We start from the raw sequence: 22,534 nt of genomic DNA on the forward strand, positions 1-22,534 counted from the left end.
CCTTTAGGCCCCCGCGCATAGGAACATAGAGGGGAATGAGCGAGCTGACGGATTGACCAGGCGACGCTCTGTTGGTGCAGCCCTTCGGTGAATACAATCGGTGTTTCGCTGACGGTTGTCTGGGGTGGAGTCTACTCGCACTATCTAGCAGCAGCGGGCCTTAGATGGCGAAGTCTTACGAGCTGTGCCAATTCAAGGAGAATTTGGCCCGCTTATAACATAGCCCGATCACGAGACCTCCTGTCCCAGGCGCGTACAAATGCTTTCAAGATTACGGCGGTCTGCATGGGGCACTGGCCCATCAGGGACCATGCCACCAGGCCCGGCATACCCTACAATTCGGATTGCCGAAGCTGCGGAGAAGGGGGGGAACCCTCATGCACTTTTTCTGCGATTGCCCAGCTCTAGCTAGAGTCAGGCTACGGACATTGGGTAAACCATGCTTTGGGGACCTCAGAGAAATTTCTAGCTGCAGCTTGGGAGTGCTGGTTTTCTTGGTGAATGCTACGCGCAGGCTCTGAAGATTTGTCAAAACTAATGTTTGCTTCAAAAAGTACTAATCGAGGTCTTTCATTTGATACCCCACATGACTATATTCCGGAAAAAAATGACACCCCCTTCTGCATATATGGTGATCCCACCCCCTTAAATTCAGAGCAGAACAATGTTTTCAACAAAACTCTAAAAAAAGACATTATCTGCAATCCAAAGGGGAGTTCTATATAGAGGAAGGGCAGAGAAGAGTCCGAGGAGTTACCTGCTGTTATGAAAATGAGAATTAACAAGTGACTTACAGATAACATACTTCACAGATAGGGAAACGCCCTGGTCTAATTGAAAATAACGTTAAATTATAAACTGACAAAGTCAAAGTAAAACCCATATGGTCTAATTAACTCGATTTATTACTAATGGTTCCTTACTTCATTACATAGAGTACGATTTTAACAAATTAACTTTTGGCGCCCAATGTGGGTAAAACTCCGAAGAATGTTTTGCGTATCTTGTTCTTTTTGGCGAAAATTAATCAAAATTTTCTGAGATCTTTTCCCAACTAGTCAGTTAGGTTGCAGTTTTATTAAACTTTGACACAAGTACTTTGAATTTTGAATTTAATATTTCTTACAGTTTGGGAAAGTTTTTAAAGTTAAGTTTCAATTTGAAGAGTTCGAAGCTCCTTCCAAGGTGATGTCAGTCCTTTGTCCTTCAAAGCATAACTCGTTCTAATTATAGAGGAAAACTCCCCGGAAAAGATAAGATCACAGAAATATTAGTTAAACCTGACTGAAATTATTCTAAGGAAAGGGTGACCCCTTCCAAATGTTTGTCTTACTTTCTTGGGGATAACTTCTAACATCAAGTCTAATTTGCCACACTCAATTAATTCTTATCTACCCCGGTCCATTGTTCAAATGGATTCTTCTAGCCTTCTCTAAAATTACAACGACCTTGAGAGATGTTAAAAAATGCAGGACTCTCCGCCAAGGGTACTCATAACAAACTCACTTGAACGATGACAAGAATCTCGAGAAACACAATAACAATTACTAACTTTTCTCTCCCTGTTTACACTGTCCTTTCTTTTTCACTAGCAGGAGTTTTTTGTCCTAGTTCTCCGCCGCTTCAATACTATCTCCTTTACTTATGTTACCTGAGCTCCTCGCTACCAGAAGACCGATTAGACGACACCTTTGAACAGGACACTGAATGTGACACTAAACGTTGGTGTGACAAAATACAATAGCTTTTAATTAAATACAAAGGATAATTGCGTCATATATTTTTCAATTAGTAGTGCTCTTTCGGGCATTTAGAAAAAACAAGGGACCGAAACAGGGGAACAGTTGAAGCCAGAAGGAAAGCAAAGGGGAATCGTGCAGAAAAGCAAGGAACAAAAATAAACAATATGTTTTGGCGAGAAGTTGTTTAAACAACGATGAAAGTGTGAAACAACGTTTATGTCTCCCTGCTGCTCTGTCAAAGAGGAGACGAAAAAAAATGAAGTAACTCCTTTGTTTTATGGGTCATCAGAGAATTTTAAATGTTATTTCAGGACAGCTATTAAGTTTCCTCTAGGGAGTATATCGACTGGTCTATTTTGCATGTAGACTTATCTACGGATGCCAGGTGCTCGCTTGTCGAACGACCAGATAGACACGGATAGGACATTAACACCTCCAAGCTGCCTGTAAAGAAAGTTTCTCAGGAGAGAAAGTCTACATGATTTTTATTATCTTTTCACCTCCAACATAATATTTTTTCTAAACTTTTGTTTTAGGCTAGAAGTGAGTTTTTTATGGCCGCATAATTAGTTGAGGTCTTCGTAATTGTGCTGAAGGGATGTTGTAAATCAAAGGCTTAGTGATGTGTGATGATTTCATCGCAAAATGTCAGGAATAAAAATATTGCTGCCTTGGGGTTGAAGCTTAATCGAGGTGTATTTTCGCGAATTAACGAAGAAAGGAGCTGGGCAAATGGGGCTAATATTTTACGACCCCAAGTACCAAAAAGGAATGTGAGCATTCTTTAAGTTTGCTGAACGAGTGTTAAATGACTGTGCTCCGTTCGATTTGGATTTCGTCCCCGCGAACAAGCTATGAGCCCCATAAATTCACCTCCGATCCTTATTTCAAAATATCTCAATTAATTCCATCCGGATTCCAGATTTCACTCAACGTCACAACAAGGACGCATTAACGCTACCTGACGTATTTAGCGTAATGCTCCATCGTAATTAAAAGTAATAATAAAAATACGGTAGAGCCATGACGCCAAGGTGCTAGGAATAATGGCGAAAATTCGTTAGCATCTTTTTAAAAAAAAAATTCAACCTCTCCCCCCTCCAAAATACCAACGTGATGCAGAAGAGTATCCGCTATCTGACTAATTTTACTCCAGGAGCGTGGGAAATTTATGGTTTGCTCGATGGAGGAATTTGTACAGCTAAAAGCGTGTCATGTTACGAAATGGCCAAGGATATACGTTAGGTGAGAAGGAATTACGGATGCTGAAATTATTTAAAGCTGAGTTTAATTTAGGCTGATCATGCACCTTTGGCTTGACCGGTTGAGGTTAAATTTGGATACCGGGTCTATAAATGTCTAGTTTATACGAGAAATTGCTATTTTTAGTGTTGATGTATGCGGCTGAAAATAGGCGTGGACGCATTGAACAGAGAACTTTCAACTTGAGACGGAAGCATAAGGCAGTGTGGAAGGTAGGCCTGGAATGGTTGTAAAGTATTTTGGCTTCAAATAAAATTTACAAGGCTATTACGCTGAATTAATGGGAGTAGCAATAAAATTATGTCAATTTTGTACATTCATTTGGAAGGAGAGATTCATGGGGCCTACATTTTAGGTAAATCGGGAGCGGTAATAAAAAGATTATATCAAGATTTAAGGATGAAATTTATGGGAGTATGAGAATGCTCCTAACTCTGTTCGACTTTATCTTCTAAAGTTTTGAAATCCATTACTTGTAAGTACCCCATCCGTGAACTTTGAAAAAAAATAAGTTCATTCATGATGCCTTTTTCGCCTTAAAGTTTATTTTTTTCATTCTCATTTTCATTTTCTAATCTACACGAAAATAATCTAGCATTTACGGAGATCTATCTCTTAAAGTGTCTGATTAAATAGCTTCAGTGGAATTCAGTCACCACGTGGTACATCCATGCAACAATGCAAGCAAAACCGATACAAACTAGTCTCAATTTAGTATTCTTCCCAATTCAGGATCAAGACCTTCCTCAATGAAATCGATATACGGCGGTAGAAGGACCACCAAAGCCAGAGTAGACTAGCAGTCCTGTCGTTTAAGTGACAAACGAAAATGAAGTGGAAATTCCTTGTAAGTCGAACATATTGTGCATCGTCAGATAGTATGGAAGGGACAGGAGGCATCATTTCACTTGTAGAAAACACTCCTCACTACCTCGAGCACAAAGTTATTGCAAATCAACTACTTGCACTGTTGGAGCATAACAACGTGAAAACCGATTTTTTTTCAAAAATAGGCTTCAAAATGAGCCATCATTAATCACATCACATCATATCACATCGCATCACATCACATCACATCGGATTCCATCACATCACATTACATCACATCACATCAGATCACATCACTCACATCTTAGGGTCAGATGATCAGATTTTTTTTATCTTTCTAGCCTGCTAACGGAACGTGAACATACACGAGTTTAGTGCAAGAGAAAACTTCGTGAAACAAAGACTGAAAACCCACAAACCAATCAGTGTTGAAAAGTAATCCAACAGTTTCATTGAACACATCACTGTGATACCTTCTCGTGGTTCTGCTACCCCAAACTTCAAGGTCAACCTTGTTCATTTTCAATATGAGAACGGTCGATATTATCCCCGACGAAGATTGTGCCATTTTTCAAAGCTACTATAAATCTCTCGAAATTGTGAAGATCGAAGAACCTTGAATTTCGAGCTTGAATTAGGGGAAGTTGCCAACAAGCCAAGCAGAGCAGGTTCCTTTTTGAAACACCTAAGGGACCATAAATATTCTAGAGAAAGAGAGCCTGCTTGGAGGCATTGCCATAGATTCACGTATATCCTTAAACATGAAGCCAGCATGGGAAAAATTTGATTCGAGATTCTAAACTGGAGAGGATACTATACTCAGCAGAGAACTCCTTGACCTAATTAAAAATCGAAAATCGGCTCTCGGGTTTCTCATCAAGCAATTCAGTCTCTTAAACAAAGAGAAGGCAATCTAAGTTGGTTTCAACATCCATGGGAAGAGGGTATATAGCTTTGATTATAGCAACAGCAGATATAATGTGACTGAAGAACGTCCTGACTGAACCTCCATTTCAGTTCATAATCCGCCTATAAATATAATATATAAATCAACCTGTCCTGTCCTTCCAAATAAACTTTGGAGTTCCCTCTCCGATAGATTAGTTTGCTAGGAAGGCGACCCCTTCTTTCCTCCTATCTTTGATACCCTAGGTGTGATTCTAGAACTTCTCGACTCAATCCACAATCAGGCGCATGTGCAAGGAAAAGTGGGCAACTGATCAAGACGAGATCAAATTGGTGGACCTCAGCACAAAACCAAGATGTCTAAAGTTCCTTATTAAGGCAAGCCTAGACCGGATACTGTTTGTTGGGCCATTGATGATGGTGGTGATCAAGACGAGCCGACGCTGCTTTTGAACCCGACAAATTCTGAAGAATATTTGCGCTGAAATACTGAAAAAAAAATCTTGCAATAAAATAATTTCCCGGACTATAAACGAGAGTTTGGCGGGTGACCACATCAGACTATTTAGAAGGGCGTTCTCCAGCAATTCACATTCTTTCAACTCCTAAAATCTGACTACTTGTCATGGGATGATCTCACCTGGTTTCTTTCGCTGAAGAACGATGGTAAAACCAAAAATATCGCCCTTGTAATGACCTAATACTGTCGGCTTATCACCTGCACGGGGTGTAATGGTAATGAAACTGAAGGACAGTTTTATGGAAAAATTTAACTGTATCCTGAATGAAGTGACCCGGAAACATACTAAATTGGTAATACCAAAATGATAATTATTAATCTTAGTCCAATCTACTCTTTTGATCCAAAAGAACTACATAGTATTTACCGAATTTGAGCTATAGCTGCCCCCGAGCAGCATTCACTCTGATGAGGACCTGCGAGCCCGTCCCGAAATCCCTGGGAGCACTGACCGTGGTAGTCGAGTGTCGCGTTGGTGAAGGTGGTTGCAGCTTCGAAACTGCGCCCCTATGTAGGCGCAGCATACCAGTGTCGCTTAAACTCGACCTGGTGTTGAGCACAGGCTCATCGGGCAGTCTTCAGTTTTCCCAGTACACCATTTCCGCTGGGCTGTTCGCGACTTCCTCTGCTGGGCTGTCCGGAGCCCAAGTAGGACGGTAGGCAGAGTCCGTGAACCATTAAAGCGGTATTAAGGGTCCAGTGCCATCGTTCCAACATCCTATTGGACTGTGGGTGATATGCAGTTGTCCTATGGCGTTTGAAATTAAGAAGTTTGCCTAGCTCCCAGCAAAGAGCAGACTAGAACTGCATTCCCTGCTTTGTTATAATTAGCGCTGGTGCATCAAAGCGCGGGATCCTCTCTCGACAGAGGGCCTCAGCACATAATTGGGCAGTGATATCAGTCAGGGGTATTGCTTTAGGCCACCACGTAAATCTGTTGATGATAGTGAGGCAATACTTGAATCCGTGCGAGTTTCACAAAGGGCGAATGATGTGGATTTATATGGTGTGAAAGCATTTGGCCGACCGAGAGAACACGCCTACATTTTGCCTTACATGCTTGGTGACCTTAGACTTCTGATTCACGATGCACTGTTTGGCCCAAGAAATGGTGTCCTTGTTCATGGAGCGCCAGATGTACTTTGCTGTTACTAACTAATTCATTGTTTGGGTGCCGGGTGCGCGAGATCGTAGACTGCCTGAAATACCTTTGTGTGAGAATCGGCCGGAATGAATGGTCTTGGTCCCTTTTTCGGGTCTCACAGAATAGGTAAGAATTTGAGCAAAAGGTAAGAAACTCTTTGAATCTATACTTAGAATCTGCCCTTAGGCGCTGAAGTTCTGCGTTTTCTTTCTACGCCTTGGCGACTGCCGTGGCGGGGACCTCCGGGATACGTGACAAAGCATCTGTAGCCACGTTCTCCTTGGCAGACACTTGTAGAATATCAGAAGTGATCTGACTGATGAAGCCCAATTGTCAAAGTTGGCGAGGGGATGTTTTGTCGGGCGTCTGTTTAAGATCGAACGTGAGGAGCTTATGGTCCGAGAGCACTGTGAACGGCCTGCCCTTGAGGGAAAAACAGAAGTATTTAATGGCGAGGTATGCGACAAATAACTCACGATCGTAGGCGCTGCAGTTCCGTTGACCTGGGTTCAACTGCTTGGAGAAGAAGCTCAATGAATGCCAGGTTTTGATTATCCCGTTGGCGAAAAGCACCTACTGTTCTGTCTAAGGCATCAACAAACACGTCTACAGGTGCATCTAATTAAGTAAATGCCAAAAGTGCAACGTCAACCAGCTGCCGTTTGACAGTTTAAAACGCCTGGATAGCCTTTGTAGACCATGCAATCATCAATGTTAAGAACGAGTCCGGCCTCAAATAGACAATGAAAAATGCACTCGAGATGATCCAAGTGCTCAGACTCTGAAGAAAAAGCGGCCAAACCTCTTAAAGTACCAGCTTCTGCACAAACCGAAAGTCATCCTTGTGAAGTCAAAGAGTCTGAATGGTGTACAAATAGCCGTTTTCGGAATATCTTCAGGAGTAGAGAGATTTGATGGTACGTATTAAGTAAGGTATTAAGTAATGCGCGAAATCAAGGAAGAGTGGAATAGGGATCGATCAGAAACTATCTGAGTATTTTGACGTCTGTAATCTCCGCAAGGCCTTCATTCGAGGTTTGGCTTTAGGATCATTTGTAGTGGAGATGGCCAACAGCTATTTGAAGTTCTGCAAATACTCTGATTCATGAGCTCAGAAAACTTCTTCTTGGCAACAGCAAGGGGAAGATGGGGAACCGGTAGTGTTGATGTTGTGTTGAACATCTCGCTTAGCGCTTGCGCCCAAACTTTTCAAAAATGTCAAGCGATGGCGGCTTTACGGTTTCTTACCATCGCTTGACATTTTTGAAAAATTTGGGTGCAAGCCCTAAGCGAGGGGTCCGTGGACCAGGAAAGAGAGAGTAAGTTGCTTCCCATTTGGACCGGTCCAGCATTAAGTTAATGCGGACTTAGGACCCCATCATTCTCAAAAAAAAAACATTTTCAGCTCTGGCCAAGCTCTGGTCAATAAGGCGGATTTGCGCTCAATATAATTAGAAGTCATGTCGTATTCTACGAATTATATAAAGGAGCACTCAACATCTGCGAGTCGCTACGGTCACGCTGCTCCCATGGCAGAGGTGAGGCAGCGTCTGACGATTTGCCTCTGCCCTGGTAAGAAACCGTAAAGCCGTCATCGCTTGACATTTTTGAATGGTTTCATGTATTTAATGGCTTCGGAATTAAAACTTCAGTAGTAAAAACATACCCCTTGATGCTGCCCCGTGTAGGAGACCTCAACCGAGAACGTTGAGATTTCCGTCTGAATGAATTTTTGGAGTCAATCTGCCGTTTAACTACGCATGTTTCTGCTCGCAGCTCATCGAGCTGACTTAACAATTGCTGAACTAGCTGCATAAAGTGTGTGTCTTCTGCTGAAGGCGAAGTATAATGTCGAAAGAAGTGCAGTGTAGAACTTGTCAGCTACGTCAACTGAGGTTTGTAGTGGCTGGTCATATGTCCTCGCCATAATCGATTGAAGAGTAGATGGTAGGGGTCTTACTCATAGACTGCGTTTTCCGCTCTGGAATTGCAACATGGTACTGCTCTCAATGAGCCTTACTTTCTCCCTCTGGTTGTAACTCAACCGCATCATTAATTTCTCGAGTGAGTGGCTATATGAGTTATCTGTCACTGACTCTAAAATTATATCGTGTATTCTTCACCCAAACCTATTGACAAAGGACCTCTACCCCGACACTTGTTTATTATCTTGAGAGTCAGCCCTTAACAGTAATTTCCTCTTACAAGGACCTAGGTGTGACGTTTAGCAGCAAACTCATTTCATTCCTAACCTTGAAAAAGGACACTCCCTGCTAGGTATATCATGATCGTCAAGTTTTCCTTAACCTGGCATCCCCTTGACTGACCCATGTGTCCTTTTCAAACTCCTCGCTTTTCTAGAGAACTTACTTTACGATAAAAAGCTAATCCATTATTGAGCGCCAACCTCTCAAGCCTCCTGGGACTCTTCTGCATAGGGATTCAGGTCGTTTTTCAGGATGCTGGTGAATATTCGTACCTTGTAGACTGATCATTGTAAGCTTTTGCGTCAATCTGTAGAGATTTTTCTCTCGTTTCACATCTGCTGGATAAGTAGCTAGATCATAAATTCCCAGTGCTTTGTTTGCTTCCCGGCCCAATAACATTGCATCAATTAGCTCTGTTATCAGTGTCCTCCGCTTTGAAAGATTGTCACTTCATATGATGCTGTTATCTCGGAATGACTCGTCTATTTCTCTTTTACATTTCCTTTTCCACTGATGATCCTGCAATCTTTACGTCTACACGTGTTTATTTTTGTTTGGTACCCAATTTTTATCCTTTTAACCCGGAGTAGATGACATTTTCACAGCACTAATCCAGATAGGCCTAGAAATCATCTTTGAGTCTCTTCTAAAGGTGGTAAGGGTCAGCATAGTTCTGGGGTAGTGACCAAGGGCATGGAGACGGGCGAAAGTGACCTTTATTCCGAAAGCGGGTAAAAAGGATCCTCTTCACCCTAAATCTTTCCGACCAATTTGGCTAACATCGTTCGTTCTCAAAACGGTGGAGAGGGCAAATATATTGGAACTCATTTTCTAAAGAGTAATCCCCTACATCAGTGTCAACACACTTACCGGGCAGGACGGTCAACTGAAACTACTCTGTATCAGTTGACGGATGCACTACGGAATGCCATAGAAACAAAAGAAATAGCACTGGGTGCGTTTTTGTATATCGAAGGAGGATTCGACAGCACATCGCACACAGAGATATAAGATGCCCTGAGCCGCAAGGGAGTGGGAAACACCCTGGCTTTCTGGATGGGAAAAATGCTAGAGAGTAGGCAAATAGAAATACCAACAAGTGCAAAATCTATTGTCATGAATACTACTCAAGGTTGTTCGCAGGGCGGGGTACTATCGTCGCTTATGGGGAGTATGGTAGCGGACGAACTCCTGGAGGTGCTAACAAATACTAGAATAGGTCCAGGGTTACGCGGACAACTTTGTTTTAATCTGTGGGGGCAAATGTGAGGATACCTTATGTGACAGAATCCAAGCTGGATTAAGGGTTGCCTGGTGAGGGAGGATGGGACTGCGTATCAATCCAGCCAGAACCATCATAGTACCAGTCACTAGAAAACGTATACTGGATCACATGAGAGCCATAAGGTTACATGACATGGAGGTGAAACGAGAAACAGAGGCCAAATATTTGGGAATTACGCTAGACCAAAAATTACTCTGAAAGACGCATGTCGGAAACACTTGTCGGAAAGCTACAAGGGCTCTGATTACTTGTAGGTCCATAGCTGGAAAAAAATGGGGTTGCAGCCGTGAGATACTACTTTCGATATACACTGCAATAGTAAGGCTCATGATTACCTATGGGGCGGTAATCTAGGCAGAAAGAACTGAATTTAGCACATAAGCCAGGGAGTTACACAAACTCTAAAGACTGGCTTGCGTGTGTATCAGTGGGACAATAAAGACAGGCCCGACAGCATCCCTGGAGGTCCTTCTGGGATTAACCCCTCTCCATCTGCACATGCAGATGCAGGCGAAGAGGGTGACCTTGAAGGTAGCCGGGAGTATCAGTGAGGTGGGAAGCTGGCTAAATCGAGGGAAGAGTGATATTCTTTCTTGGTTGTACCCCGAATTATTGATACCAAGGGATAACATGGCAATGAGGTTTCACTTCGATAGGAAGTTTGAAACACATTGGTGGAAGAAGGCAAACTGGGAAAGAATAGCCATGACATGCGGCTTAAAAAAAACAGCTGGTTTCTTGGTTCACTGATGGATATCTCACAGCGGAGGGACCGTGTGCCGAGGTAATTGGTACAAGGAAAATGAACTTGAAGCCAATTGGTAAGCACACTAGCATATACTAGACAGAAATATACGCCATAGACAGATGTGCTTCCTTAAATCTACAAAGGAACTACAGGGGCAAAACAATTCTATTCTGGTTGGCAGCCAAGCAGCGATCAAGGCACTTAGGTGAACCACTAGGTGAACTTTCAACTGGTATGGGAATGCCTTGAGAGACCGAATACGCTCTGCTTGTTCAACACGATCTGGATACTTTGGGCTCCAGGTCATCTTGGGATGGAAGGCAATGATACAATGGAGGAACTGGCCAAGAAGGAAGCAGGGACGCCTTTACACGGGCCAGAACTCTTTTGTGGAATCGGAAACGGGTTCATAGCTATGACATTAAAAAATGAAGAGGAACGGCTGACGGAACTATAGTGGGCGGGCCTACCAGGGATGGAGCAGTTCAGGGTGATTATTTTGGGATACGAACTTAAGTGCCCAAAGGATTGCTTAAACCTTCGAATCATAATGGGATTTTTCACTGGTCACGGACACTGCCTGCAGGTTCTGTGCAGTGTGATGAAACCTCTATACACGTAATGGGACAGCGTCCGGCACTGGTGCAAAGTAGGTCGAGGTATCTGGGAGAACACTTAATGCCCGATGCAAAGTTAGCCCCTTCTCCTTCTGAAAAGATAGTTCATTGATTTGAAAGATATATTCAGTTCGAATTTTGAGCTCATGTGCCGATGTCTCTCTAGTCTCTGCTATATAGAATGGCAAAGTTTAATGGATGTTATTGGGCAGGCTCCTCTCTCCTTTGCCGCATTCAGCTCATCGTTGGTTTCTATATGAGCGCTATTCCCCAATGGACCAATCGTTTCAGGTCATGCTTTTTGCTCGTGCCGGAGCTTCAAAATAGATATTGCTGTTGCATAACATTATCAAAGGTAACTTGGCTGCCATGTTATTCCCATGATTATCAGCACCAGTTTGCTGCGTTCAGGAGCGTATTTTGAACATTTCCTGAAATTATATTGGTTTACTGCGAGCTTTATTTGATCCAAAGGTTGGTTAGATGAATGAATTTGAAACTAATTACCAAATGTTATATTTTCAACCCCCTGATTCCCAGACGTGTCATTCTCGCGCTTTAACGATTTACTGGGTTGGGGGACGCTTAATGAGAATAACTAACGCATTTGAAAAACATAAAGATAATTTGTGGGTGTGGGCGATGAAAATTAAGCGCAAACATTCAATAAGATTATTAAGATACACACGTTTGATGTGTTTATTTTTTGACTTTTGACTGCCAAGTAATTTACTTGGAAATCTAGGATTTCCCCTTGCTTGGTTAGAATTGAACACACGAGTGTATACGCATATAAAGATACGAAAGCAAGAGGTGTTAATTCACCAAACTCCACAGAGAACACACGAAAAACATTTATAGGTTGAGTTGCTCCTCATAGAGCTCCTTGAATAAACTTTTCTAAATAAAGTCCACACTTTACCATGAAATATATCCTTTTTGTTTGCCTTGTTTAAAGCATTGTTGAACTTTTTTTTTCCGCTCTATCTTTCCTCATCCACGCGAGCACTTGTTACGGGATTCACATATGCTCATTCAGGATAGACATATGTACATGCTAGGCAAATAAAAGCGTACAATGTATAATGCAAAAAAGTAATCTGAAAACCTTAAAGCAATGTAAATGTTTTTACATCAGTGCAAGATTATGTAAACACGTACAAGGGAGCTTAGTCCTTCATGAGCGTAGGAAAGGAAAGCACAAGAAAATTGTGAGTACACAAGCTATGGGTTATGTATGTATATGGATAGGTGACGAAAATCGGTGGAAAATGGATTCAAGGCAAAATATAAAATCTTATGATTGTAGAGTTGTCATTATTTTGTTGCTGCTTTTGAAAGTTTTGGGGCATTCCTTTTTTAGAAAGGAGAGTATTGAAGTTTGTCTACCCAGTTCATATGCATCGTTCTCTGCGGAAAAACTGCTAAGAAAAATTTGTGTGGGTTTCTAGAAATACAAATACATTTAATCCAATTTGTAACTCTACAGCAAATTTTGCCCAAATTTTTCATTAAAAGTAAATTAAAAAAAATTTATGACAGCTTCCTAGTGCCCCACGTTGGGCGCCAAATTATAAAAGATGAAAAATCTTGTAAAAAATCGGATTTAAATGAATTATTTTAAAGCTTGACTTTTCATTAAGATACATTTCTGTCAAATTGTCACAATCTCGACAGATGCCGGATTTGACTTAATACTACCAGTAAGTGTCAAGTATTTAAGCTCGGACGAACCTACCTGCTTAAAAGTTAAAGGGGCGCTGGTGGTGGTGGCCGGTGGCAGGTTAATGGGAGAATCCGTCGAGAACCCCCCGCGATATCGAGCACATATGCAGAATGGTGTACTTCTGCATGGTTTGAACCCCAATGTGAGAGAGTCCCAGGTCATCAAGAGAAGCCATGAGGGATTTAAGTACAGTACATGTAGCTGACAATATTATGGGAACTACAAACACCCACTCGAGACGCCAAATTTCTTTGATTTCCCGAGCCAGTGGCTCATAGTTCACCTTCTTTTCCAGATATTTCCGCTCAATATCGCTATTATTGGGTATAGCAACATCGGGTGGCGACCACGCCATCCTGAATTTCACACATGAATCCCTCCGTCTCAGCAAAGGACTCCCCAGCACAAAGCCGTCTGTTTGACAAATGCAAATTGACAAATGGCTGCCAAAGGCAATTCACGTGCTTACCGTGCATTGCTTCCATTCATCGATCCACTATTGGTCCGACTTCACCCTACTCAACGGATTGAAAGATCGATCCTTCAAGTTAAGTGGAGTCAGTCCACAGTCTGCCTTACAGACCAGCCGCATGTAAGGGACTCGCCTGCACTTTACTGTAAAAATAAGCGCGCAGCGAGTCGACTTGGCGATGATGTTGTGCCACTAGGTCAACCACGCCCCTATCTCCGATGTCACGAGGCAGGTTCATCCGCTCCACGGCAGATTTTGAATGATGCATTCGAAATTTGGACATAGTTCTTCGTATTTGCCGCTAGACATTTTCCAGATCGGTTTTGTCCACGGGGATATTCCGAATGCATAACCCAGTGAAAGGATATGAAATACATTCAATGCGCTTATTTTATTCTTCCCCGAGAGATGCGATTTCAGCACCAACTTTATACCTCGCAAGAATTTGGACAGCATAGCATCTTTCAGATCACCAACTTAAGCATGGGTTCCTTGCAGGATTCGTAGATACTTGTAGAAGTCTATCTCGGTCAAAGCTTGGATGTGGAGGTTACCAATGCTATGTCCGGCATGTGTGATCACCTCTCCGGGTGGATTGTATTCGACACTTGCCTAATCCAAACTCCATCCGAATATCAGAAAATGTCTACTATTCGCAACAGACTTCTAAGGTGGTTGTTAGTACCAGCATACAACTTGATGTCATCTAAATACATCAAGTGTGGCAGTTCGCACTTAGCACGCAGGCCATACTTCATTGTAAAACCATGCCCTCTAGCATTATCCAGTAGCCATGAAAAGGGGTCCAGTGCCATGCAAAACCAAAGTTGACTCAAAGAATCCCATGGGAAGATGCCTCTCCGTATATGGATAGACTCTGAAATATTGGCACCATCAGTTGAAGGCACTGATAAACTCCGCCATGCTATTAACATAGTATGCTGGTCCCAAGCCCAGGTAAAGAAGGAGCCTTCGAGACAACGTACATTGCACTATCCTCAGAAAGAAAAAAAAATAAAACGCTGAGATCAGCGTAGAATATAGTTGGAGTTACTCCACTATGCTAAATCCTGCCTGATCTCTCTTGGTGACAGGTCCCGCGACAGGCTGACCAAGAAAATACCTCTAATGTCGTTAGAAACAAGATGATCGGCTCAAGACGTTGAAGGCACTGATAAGGTGGTGTGTCATCCTTCCATGAATGTCACCAAAAACTTTATTAGTTTCGGATCAAAGGGATACAGATGCAGAATATCGATCAACCAGGTATGCGGGAGACTATCCAAAGCCTTGGCATAATCGATATAATAACTAAAGAAGTTTCTTTGCTCTCGAGTTGCTTGTCCTACAACTGCCGAGTCGATAATGAATTGCTCTTTGTAAACCCTTGACCCAACTCGGTAGCCTTTCTGCTCCTCGGACAGAATGTTGTTGGTCTCGAGGCGCCTATTGACCCTTGGACTAATAATGAACATTATAAATTTGTAGATGGTTGGTAAGCAAGTAATCGGTCGTGGGGTCCAGCATTGTGTCCATTTTGGGGATAAGGTAGGTAACCGCCACATTGAGGAAGGATGGAAATTCGTCCGGCCGACTCATGATCTGATTTACTCTATGTGCCAATCAACCGTTTTGAACATTTTGTACCAGAATTTTTGCACCCGATTCATCCATCTTCGGTAACATCCGCAAAATTCATGCCAGGCGTAGTGGCATGGTGGGTGCCTCCGACGGTGATCTACTCAGCATGCTTAGCATGCTTTACGGGTAAACCCCCAAGTCCATCCCAATATTCTTTCGCTTCCGTCACCGAAAACTGCACGGCTTGGACACTCTGTTGCGATTTGTTGAGTGATCTAAAGAAACTCCACTGGTTTCTCGCATACGTTGCATTTTGGACATGTCTGGAATGACTTCGCCGTATCGTCGTAACCAACTGGATACGACAGAAAGTTTCTGCTTTAATGTGTCCAGAATTTCAATCACGGGTGTTTCACTGGGGATGGGATAGTTCCGGTAAACCTTCTGCACTTTACTCTTCACCCGTCTCTTGGCATTGCCAGAACTAATTCGATTCAGTCTAGCAACGTCCTGCCTTAGTTTGTCCCGCCGACGTTCCAGACGAACTTTCCATGGTGGATCTCTATGGTCACTCAAACCAATCACGCGAAAGCGAATCTTTTGCCCGTGCAGTCTGACAGCCGCAACTGCATCACAATACATAAGTGACTGTAGTTGCAGCAACAACATATCAGAATACAGCCGAGATGCAATCCCATCATTGATTTGAGATAGAATTTCCGGAGTTGTGGAGAATCATAGAGCCTGGGGGAGAATTCTATAAACGTTCTTTGGAGTTCAGCGGAGACCTCATCTGAACGATGGAGGAAAGTGCTTCGACAAGTACTGAAACTGTTGCCTGCAGTGCGACGTGTTATTGTTGATCCCCCCATCGACTCTTGGTCACCAATTTCCCCGATGACCTCAAGTCGAACATGCTCCCAGATGATGGCCGAGATTGTGTCGCTGCGAGCAATGTAGGGGTACTCGTCTGCGATTAGCTGCATAGTTACGTGGGCGCATTGCGGGAAACTCTTGACGAATCTCTGGAATCTCGCAACAAGGGGCGATAAGATGTTCTACCCGCCCTCGTTCGTTATTTCGTAGTAGGAGGGGATAATAAAGAGGTTCATTTCTTCAGTCCACTTCATCCGCTGCCTACGCGAACCGATTGAAGTGGTCGCCACAGACTGTGTCGAAACAGCTGTAGCAGGCGGAGCAACGTTCCTGATCGTCGCGGCGCCTAGATGTCGAAGCGCCCCACGACTAACAGTTTCAATGCCGTGCTGTCCAGACGAGTCCCGCCAGTTATCCGTACCAGGTCTCAAATTTCACCTTCTTTTTTTTGGATTTGCGTTTTATTCCTAGCTGCCATGTGTGGTGATAGCTTCTTCAGTGTGTAATCTGCAAGACTGAAAAGTTCCTACACTTTCCTCACCTACCCCCTGAGACGCTTAGGTGGCGTACAGCCATTCAGACAGAAGCTATCCATCTCTCCTCCTTTCGCAACCGGGCTTGGCACCGGCTTCGGCGGAGCTCTCGATGCTCTCAATGTGCATTCGTACACTCAATGCGCACGCATGCAGTTGGAGCACAAGTTGCTTGTTTCAACGAATCCTCTCCGCTTAATTATGATCACGAGTTTCCGACCGTGATCCGCCTTTACAAAACAAATGATTACAACTGTGACTCTTCACTTTAATATCTTGGATAAGAGTGCACCCTTTGCTTGCAGTTACATGTCCTTTTAAAGGGTCACAATGCAAGCAATAAAATACACATCTTCTCCTTATTCTTACTTCCTAACGATTATGTATTTACTTAGGTCTAGTGCAATAAAACTAACTTACTTGCTAGCGAGTATTTATTTAGGCATCGTTCTTTGATGATGCCGACATGTGTAGGCGGATGGATGAGGATGACGTAACTGCTTATCTTGAGTTACCTTGGAACGTCGGGCACTTGTATAGTCTGTGGCCTGATTTACACAATGTGCACTTTTCTTGTTCGTTATGGGTAACAGTATGTGTCTCAACTTTGGTGGATTTTTTAGAGGAGGTACACTTGTTCACTTCTTCAATGACGTGGTACTGGGTTTTCAGAAATTCTAGGAACGCCTCTAACTTAGGTACGCTCGTTGTGTGTGTTGCCATTCTGCTCTGGCCTCTCGATCAGCTTGTTTTGCAGGAGGAACTTCATGATTGCGTCGAATGGGTCGACTTCCATGTCTTGGAAATTCGTGATGAGCCCGTTGGTCGTATTGATCATTCTTTTGAAACTTTCGGCGTTTACCGCAGTTTTCATATTACAAAACTGGGCCAAAAGTTACTGGGCACCAATGCGCTTGTTGTATCTCTTCGTCAAGAGATCCCAAGCTGCGAAATAGTTGTCATCCGACATATTAAGATGCTTAATTTGCTGCGACGCGTCTCTTTCGTCCCTTCACAGATGCCGGAAGGTACTGTAGTTTTTGTACCTCGAACAGTCTGCGGTTGTCGTGGACAAGAGATTTGAAGAGGTTTCTGAATGAAATCCAATCTGAGTGAGTTCCATCGAACGTTGGAACCTTAATCCGTTCCAGTCTGACCGCATCTGGTTTTGCTGCTTGTAAGGTTCCATTTGCTGAATCATTGGCGTGTTCCACTCGCCTCTTGAACTCCAACAGCCTTTCTGAAAATTCCATACTATACACGTCGTATTCGGCATCGGCTAGTTCGTATTCCGTTATGTTGCAAAAGTTCCTTGATTTAAGCGAAGTTCTGTTTGGCTGAAAGATGGTTGTCTTCGCAAGTCTTCCATTTTCGATGGAGTACTTTCAGTTTTGTTTGAAAATAAAGCTCGCTGAGTCGAGTCTTCGCATCCTTTTTGAAGTTCCGTATGACCTTGAGGAACTGCTCCACATTATGCTTCTGGAGGACGTTGATGGAGAAATCTGTTCCGCTGTTTGTTGGCATCACGCTGTTCTCACGGTCAAAGATGGTTGCAGAAAGACGTATTGTGCTGAAACCTCTAAGCTCCACGAAATTCTGCTATCACCTTGGAGCTAGTTCCGATAAGTCCTGAGTCGTTTTTAGGATTTGATACGAAGCTCCCATGATCCACGCAAAATACATCGATTCTAATGCAGAATTTAGCAATGTAGCGTAAAAATTCTCTTTCTCCAAATGCCAGATCCAGCTCGACGGTCTGAAAAATATATTGGGTATCGGAATATAGCAAAAATCTTTGGGATATTTGCTTAAGCTCTTGGGCCACAACAAAGATTACCAATCCTTGGTCGGTCGGTCATAATCAATCCGAGGTGTTTTCCATTACTGTTTTTTACTAGCCCCATTACCCGTCCCAAGGATCGATAATCTTTGTTGTGGCCTAAGAGCCTTAACCAAATATTCCAAGGATTTTTGCTATACTTCGATACCCAACACCCTTAATCCTTCATGAATAGCTTAACTTGTCATTTCATTTTTCCTCATAGAAGACCCTACTGTTTTCAAAAGCAGCACGTCGCAGGTAGATTGGGTTGCATATCAAGTTGGTGACAAAGGATCTAAAGGTCAGCCGAAACCGCGGTAGCTTTAGACCCTAGATTGTGATTTAAAACCCCTTCGCTTCCATAGAGACCAAACTTTTGATTGAGAAAAGTGTTGGACTCTATCTAAAGAAGCGAAGGCACTACCTTCCGGACGGTAACGCCTAAAGGAGAAAAATTGATGTCCATATGGAGTGTAGGTAGTTTTTTTTAAAAAGGTCCTTTACAACAAGCCCGCAATTAAGTAGCTTACCATAAAAGGCGAACTTTTTTTCGGCAATTTTTCTGTTTCTGAGAGTGCTCCGGAAGACTGATCACCAGTATCACTAAAGCCTACTAAAATTTGCAAGACATATGCCTTTTCAAAAATCTGCAAGGCTCTTTTTTGGAATATCTACGCATTATCAACACATCTAAGAGGCTAAAGATAATTTTGGGTATCAGATATTATTTGAAACAAATTAAACAATTTTTTTCCCAATGACTTCCCGCTAACCCACGTTGGGCGCCAAATTGTAAAACTGGAGTATCTTCAAAAATATGCATTTGACAGAAGTATATTTAAAATGGAAGCAGTATCCGATTAATATATTATTCTGCAGAGTCTTCAAAGTCGAAATTCATGTTCATTTCAAATGGAAAGTAACGATAAAATGGGCTCAAAGTCATCATGAAGCCCAAAGTGGATACCCTTTACTAACTGAAATCGTAGATACCAACACCTAATATAGCTATCTTTTATTTTGAATCTAAGAAGTTCACCTTAAACAGTTGAGTTCAACCGAAAAATTCGGAGGACTAGGGAAGGAGCGATGAAGTTATCGAGATAATTGGTGATAATTTCTCTAAGAATTGAGTAAGATTGTTGCATCTATTATCCTTTCCTACCATGAATCTGAGAAACCAAAATGAATACCCTTCATGCATATAAAACAATGACAAGCACAAGCAAAATTCCACAATACTCTACTCATGATATTGATTTATTGATTTATTCTCGACAACATCCGTGGGAATTTCTATAAATAAACGGATATTCCGCCTGTTGTCTTGTCACTCCATCTACTTAACTTCGGAACCCACGGATTCGAGAATCTCACATGTTCACGGCAAATCCCTCGAGAAAAAATCTATAAAGGGTCTTATTGTCATCTTCTGGTTTAACAGGTGGAACATTATTCTGGTTAATTAGGCTATCGATCTAAACAGGGGATGGGACAATGTCCGCAATCCTTTAAGCTTCAGTTATTAGCCTTTTACTTTATAGCGATTATGTTGATATAATTTTTACAGTTTTGAGTTTTGTATGAACGAAAAAATCATGGCTATGGATTGATTGTATCTTTTTTATGTCCTCACAAATGATTATCCTATATGGAGTGTGTATCTAACAATAACAAGTTTCCTTTTCATTCGACTATATCTTATCTATATCTTTTCTCGGAAATCAAAAGTTATAATTCTAGCTTGTCTAGAGAGCTCCATTAGCTAGGCCAACATTTCTTTGAATTCTAAATTATGGACCCTTTCTCTGTTATTTCTCTTACCGGAAATATGAATTTCCAACAAGGTGGAGTCGTTATTTATACAGGTTGTTTGTTGCGATGTATCTCGGCTTATTCATTTTCCTGATTTGGCAATGTTAGATTACGTTTCGTGAGGCTCTTACATGACTCGTGTATGTGAGATTGAGTGACATTTACAAATTTAACTCTCGTGGAAATCGCCCAAGCAATACAATGATATTGGGAAGATACATTTGAATGACCCCCCTCAATATAAGTTGTTGAGTGTTGTTTTCGGGCCTTCTTTTTCTTTAGCCTTTGTCCCGTTCACAAGCTTGGTCGGGTGGTTTTTAGGTCTGAATGGTCAATTTAAATAAACAACGTTACGTAGATAATCTGCGAAAGGTATTCGTAGCTAAGAACTAGCAATCAAAATCATTTGAGATTTTACCAAAAAAAAGCAGACTTATCTTCCTCAACAAGAGCAGATTCGAAATAGTAGTGTTTACTATATGGTATCAACTAACGTCTCAAATTTAAAATTTACTGCCATGTCGTCCATCCAGTCGCTCTCTATGGTTCTGAGTGTTGGCCGATTATAAAAGACAATGAACGGCGTCTTGCGGTAATGGAGACGAAGATCTTGCGTTGGGCTAGTGGCGTGACATGTTTTGATCATATCCGAAATGAGGATATCCGCGATCGTTATGGGGTTGCATCGGTCGTGGAAAAAGTGAGAGAGAGGCGTCTTCGATGGTATGGTCACGCAATTCATGCTAAGGAGAATTCACTTACCAAGATTGGTATGAACATCTCAGTCGATGGTAAACGACCAAAACATAGGCCGAAACAACGGTAGCTTGATACCCTGCATGGGGATTTAAAAGTCTCGAGATTGCACCCAGATCAGGCATTCGATAGAGCCAAATGGCGAAATGGCTTGTGAACGGGACAAAGGCTGAAGAAAAAGAAGATTATATGGTCAGATTAAGATGGTTGAAAACCGAAGACTTAAGTATTTTTGAATAGTGCGGGGAGCGGAAAAAGGTAGCCTCCATATCCAAATATGGAGCCTGCTTATTACAACGGACGACTGACCCAAATTTTGACGTCCATGCGATTCCAACGAATCTGGGTGAAAAGAGTACATTCATGATTGAAATGGCATTGCACCTATATATTTTGGAAGAGTTGCGAAAGTCCGATCATTGATGGTACTCGCACATCCATGCAATGTATATGATGACAGTTGGCTAACTGATATTGACAGGAACGTCGTGATAGCCTCACATCCTATGTGGTAAATGCAAAGCATCTGAACTCCAGCCTGACACCCTATATTGTAATTTTAAAGCTTCTCAACTTCACCAGGACCAAGGTCACCACCGAGAGAAATAGTAGATCCGATATAGAGAGAACATAATACGCTAAGGACATTAGCAAGTTAATATATACATAAAATGAGCAAACTTGCTGCCGCTTTTAAGAACAGTACTCTTCCATCAATCTCTTCGATTGAGGTAGACCATAATCAACGAAGAGGGGAAGTATCCATGAATTTTCAAGCTTTCCATTTTCTTTTAATCTCTAGTCATTTCAAAGGATAGACTTTTCTGATTAAAAAATATCGTCCTCAATTTTGAGAAGAACTTTCTCAAAAGGGGCCAGGTGGGCCAATTATGGATGGTGTGGTAATCCATGATCTTTTTCAAATAGTTAGTAGTAGACAAAGATAGCAGCTTTAGCGTACTATCGTATCTGGTTTTCTTGAAATCGACCCAGTATTTCACTGTATTATAGTTTGGCTGGTGCTCGTTTTCGCTTCTCTCGAAAAATGGGTGGGCACTGGTTTCTTGAAATTTTCAATGGCTTTACCGCGGCCCAGTCGCCCAAAATCAACTTCTACTTGACCTTGTAATCAGCAGGAAAATAAATTTTCAGGGTCTCAAAACTTGAGTCATGTTCATATATCTCTAGGAGATTCAGAGGGATCGAGCTAAGTGGCCCAAGGTAATTGGCTAATATCGACTGTATAGGTCCAGTAGAAGCTACGTGCAATTCATCCGATATCCCAGCATCACGCGCTTGTATACCTCTTTACTCTATTTCTGTGCGTTTGGAAATATGGGAAGGTCTGTTGAACATATTGAGCAACCTTAAAAAAACACGTGCATTACTAACAAGAGATTTGTATTTGGAGTTGTCCCTGAAGCACTGAAGCATTGTGTCGTCCTTCCATGTCTCGGTGATTGCTGAAAAATCGACCGTAAGGTAAGGATGTAAGGATTTTGACCTCTAAAACGCGTGACAAAGCGTCTGCAACTACCTTGTCTTTTCCGGAAAAGCGTTGGATGTCTGAAGTTAACTGGCTTATGAAGTTCAAGTGCCGGAGTTGGCGAGGGAATGCTATGAGCGGCCTACCTTCTAGAGAGTATCGGAAGTACTTTATTGCCATGTATGCGGTTAGTAGCTCACGATCGTA

At 42.3% G+C, this 22,534-nt stretch overlaps 1 protein-coding gene across 2 annotated transcripts in view; it reads left to right on the top strand.

The window, feature by feature from the left end:
- Positions 1 to 22,534, top strand: part of LOC119652823 (short neuropeptide F) — a 172,138-nt gene that overhangs the window by 109,650 nt on the left and 39,954 nt on the right. Inside the window, exon 1 of one of the 2 annotated variants that reach the window (XM_038057152.1) lies at positions 3,765 to 3,852. The exons of the other annotated variant lie outside the window; for it this stretch is intronic. Coding sequence (XP_037913080.1) covers positions 3,835 to 3,852 — 18 coding nt within the window. The 5' untranslated portion in view covers positions 3,765 to 3,834. Of the gene's footprint in view, positions 1 to 3,764; positions 3,853 to 22,534 lie in introns of those variants that run through there. 2 annotated transcript variants of the gene reach the window in all.

Source organism: Hermetia illucens, chromosome 3 (genome assembly GCF_905115235.1).
Source record: "Hermetia illucens chromosome 3, iHerIll2.2.curated.20191125, whole genome shotgun sequence".
NCBI classification, from domain to species: domain Eukaryota; kingdom Metazoa; phylum Arthropoda; class Insecta; order Diptera; family Stratiomyidae; genus Hermetia; species Hermetia illucens.